This window comes from Aplysia californica, unplaced genomic scaffold (genome assembly GCF_000002075.1).
Source record: "Aplysia californica isolate F4 #8 unplaced genomic scaffold, AplCal3.0 scaffold00760, whole genome shotgun sequence".
Lineage (NCBI taxonomy): Eukaryota > Metazoa > Mollusca > Gastropoda > Aplysiida > Aplysiidae > Aplysia > Aplysia californica.
In genome coordinates, this window is record NW_004798030.1 from 89,774 (window position 1) to 93,260 (window position 3,487).

Sequence of the window (3,487 nt, forward strand, 5' to 3'; positions counted from 1 at the left end):
GTGTGCAATTTGCGCACGTTAAAGATCCCTTGGTGGTCTAAAATCGATAAGAGTAGGCTTCGGCCGCCACCCGGGCAAAATTCAAAATTTCCTACCAACTGAAAATGGTAGGTGTGTCCCACGCGCTCATATGACCTTATGCAGTTGCGAGCGCGGTAAAAACACTTTACAAAAACAAAAACAAGAGGACTTACCGTGTCTTCGTATGATATCACCAAATCTGATGTTTTAGGGTCATTTCCTGCATTGCCATCATCTGTCTTCTTTTCTCTAGATCGTTTCAATTCTTTCAAAATAGTATTGGCCGTTTCGTTCATTTCGCGACTCTGCTTGGACTTCTCATCGCCGTTAGATGTGAGGTATTCTCGGATTGACACTAACAGGTCTCGTATATCGTTTAGCGGCGCACTCTTGTCCACGGCCTCCTGTATGTTCTGAGGCGTGGCCACGGATAACACATTCCTGACTGGCCTGGGTCTCTTAGGGATGTGTATGGACGGCCGCGGGGACGCATGTGGAGATTTCACTGACGGGCTTAAACTGGCCCCTGAAACTTTTCGTGAAACGCTTCGACTCTGGACTGTAGGTAGAACGGGCTGGGAGTCCATTTTTGTCGTAGAAGACATATTTGTACGAGATCGATCAATTACGATCCTTGGCTTTTCTCTGTCTTCTTGGGGTACTTCCAAAAGGGCGGGAAGATTGGCATCCTTTACACTGCTTTCCCTGGGGAGATTGCGAGATGATGTTTGCTTGGTGGTTGAGAGACTGACTTGGCTTGGCACCGCGGATCTCCTTTCGACAGCTGTTGTGGGTTCAATCTTCAGTGAAGATCCATCAATACTTATACGGGGAATGTTTTGATCTTGGGTCGATGCAACAGGCTTTGGATCGACGTCGAATTCTCGGACAGATGGTGTAGTCTGATCCAGACTTCTCCTCCACCCTCCATCTATTGAGCCAAGCTCTGGGGACGCTTGTTTGGGGGGATCAGATAGAGAGCTCCTGACAACGCCACTATCTTCGGGGTCATCCAATAACACTTTGGCAGGAGAGGGCGGAGTCGTATCGGGCTGTACTACATCCATCTGTCCTGGATTAAGGCTCTCAATTTCATTTTGAACTGGAAGGTCAAATACTCCCTCTTGTCCGCTGTCCATGCCACCTTGGGCAGTCGGGTCTTCTAGGTAATGATTTGCCCATTCTTCACTGTCGTCTTGTGGGTAATAATAGTAGTAGTCTTCATCGCCTTCAGGGTAGCCCTCTCCATCGCCTTCAGGGTAGCCCTCACCATCGCCTTCAGGGTAGCCCTCACCATCGCCAAAGTATTCCCAATATGGATCTTGGAGTTCTTCTCCCTCCGTAACTCCTTCCGACTGCAAATTGATTTTATTCCCCAAAGGCGACTTTTCGCTTGCTTCGACATTAGAGCCCTCATAGTCTGGCTCCTTGGTCTTTGTGGGATCCCCCGGATTAGCATTGCTCATGGACGTGTCGCTGGAAAAGATACCTGGTACGTTATCTGGTAAGTTACTCACTTCTATATTCCCAGAATTGACAAGAGGCCGTCTTTCCAATACGGGCTTCCTGCCAGGCGATATGGAATGTCGAGGCTTATTTGGTCGCTGGAGTAGCGGAGACGGAGATCTACATCTAAAAGATCTTGTCTCTGGTGCCTTTTTCAGAATAGAAACAGGTGTAGCAGATAAACTGGTCTGACACGTCATGGTTCCTTGCTCACCCAGGATGACAGTTCTCGGGGACTTGAGCAGATCCTGCATTTGACCAGCCATTATCTCCTGGGCTTCTTCCCACGTCAGTATCTTAGCGTTTTGTATTTCTAGTGTTTGGCTGCTGCAGTTTGTTCTGACTCTTGTTTCAGGTTGTCGACGAAATCCACATATGGACTCAATTCTTGAACGGCCGTCGTGATTTATTATCATGGAACGGTCTGGTCGACGAAAAAACGATATTTCTTCTGAAATGGGATCCATATCAGCCAGCGAGTTCTGAGGGAGGACGATGCCTGGGGAAGACATTACTGCGTCTGTTGATGTCCGTCTGCTCACCGGTGGCGCTGGAGGGACGACTCGATCCCCATCGTCAAGGTTAAACGATACCGATTTGAATTGAATTGACTTCCGATTGTCGTCGGCGTGTGAAAGTTTTAATTCGTTTCTTGACAACTGTTGATCTACATATGTTGATGTCCTCCAATCTTCGGGTTTGTTCGACTCCAGCACTTCTTCAGACAAAGATCTTTGACTTTTATCAACGAAAACTCTTTGTTTTTCATCACTGGTATAATCTGCATGATCTTTTCCCGGTGACTTTTGATTCTTACTTTGGAAATCTGTTTCTCTTAACATTGACGCCCGATCTTCAGCACGAGGTTTTCGAGTGTGCTTAACTTCCCTTACCTCGCCAGTCACTGTCGGTGTGACGTCCATTTCTGGAGGTTTTTGTCTGTTTTCCTCAACGAACTCTTCACCATCATTCAGCAAAAATGTTGAACCTTGTCTTGAGGAAAATCGTCTGTTTTCTTGATCAAGTTCCTCATTCCGTTCTTCTGTGGACATTTTTTTGTGTCTCTTAGAAGATCTTTTCCTGTGCCCATCAACAGCTCGTCTACCGTCATTTGTCATGGATAGTTTGGTTTGTGTTACAGCAAGTCTTTCTTCTTCTGTAGATGTTCGACTTTCACCACTCGGTATCCTCTCTGTAGAGATTCTTTCTTCTCCTGGTCGCGAAAAACTTTTCTCACTTGTCGACGAATCTCGAACTTCCTCACCGAAAGATCTCTCCGCGTGGGAAGATTTTCGAACTTCATCCATTGATGTACTTTCTATAGACTCTCTCGATTCTACTTGGCTCAATGTGTTAGCATCACTCTCTCCCACAGAAGTTTCTTTCCGAGTTGAAGACATGCGACTTCTGCCAACCGACGAGGTTTCGGAAGATCCAGGTGTGAGCGTTATCAGCTCCTCAGAACTCGATCTCGATGAGCTGGCGTCTTTAGAATCTCGGGCGTGTCTTTTGATCCACGCTTTTGTTTTTTCGTTGTCGTCGTGCTTTTTCTTCTCCCTCCTTTTTTTCTTCTTTTTCTTCTTCTCTTTCTTTCTCGTCCGCTCAAGGTCGGAGTCCTCTGATGAATGACTGCTACTTTTTTCGTCTTTCTGTACGGGACAGAAGGAAAGGAAACAGTAAGCGGCATACTGTTTTGGCAGTTGGTTACTAAACTTAAAACCAGCGTCTGTAGTGTAGCGGTTCGGCACTTCGCCATAGCACTCAAGAGACCGACTTCGATTCCCCAATGGCGAGAATTTTTATCAAGTATCTCGGTCTCTTAGCTGGGCTGTTGTATTCCTCTCAGTCTGTGTTTGCTTCAACAGTCAGGGCCGAAACTCTGCCCCCTAAATTATATAAATTGTGTCAAATTTGGCGTAAAAACACCCACATTTATTTATTTATTTATTTATTTATTTAT

The 3,487-nt window shown here is 46.1% G+C and overlaps 1 protein-coding gene across 1 annotated transcript in view; it reads right to left on the reverse strand.

Moving 5' to 3' along the window:
* LOC106013283 overlaps window positions 1-3,303 on the reverse strand; it is a gene marked incomplete in the record, with an annotated part of 15,679 nt that extends 12,376 nt beyond the window's left edge. Inside the window, 1 exon segment of the mRNA XM_013088553.2 lies at window positions 195-3,303. Coding sequence (XP_012944007.1) covers window positions 195-2,927 — 2,733 coding nt within the window.
* Window positions 3,304-3,487: the final 184 nt, after the last annotated feature.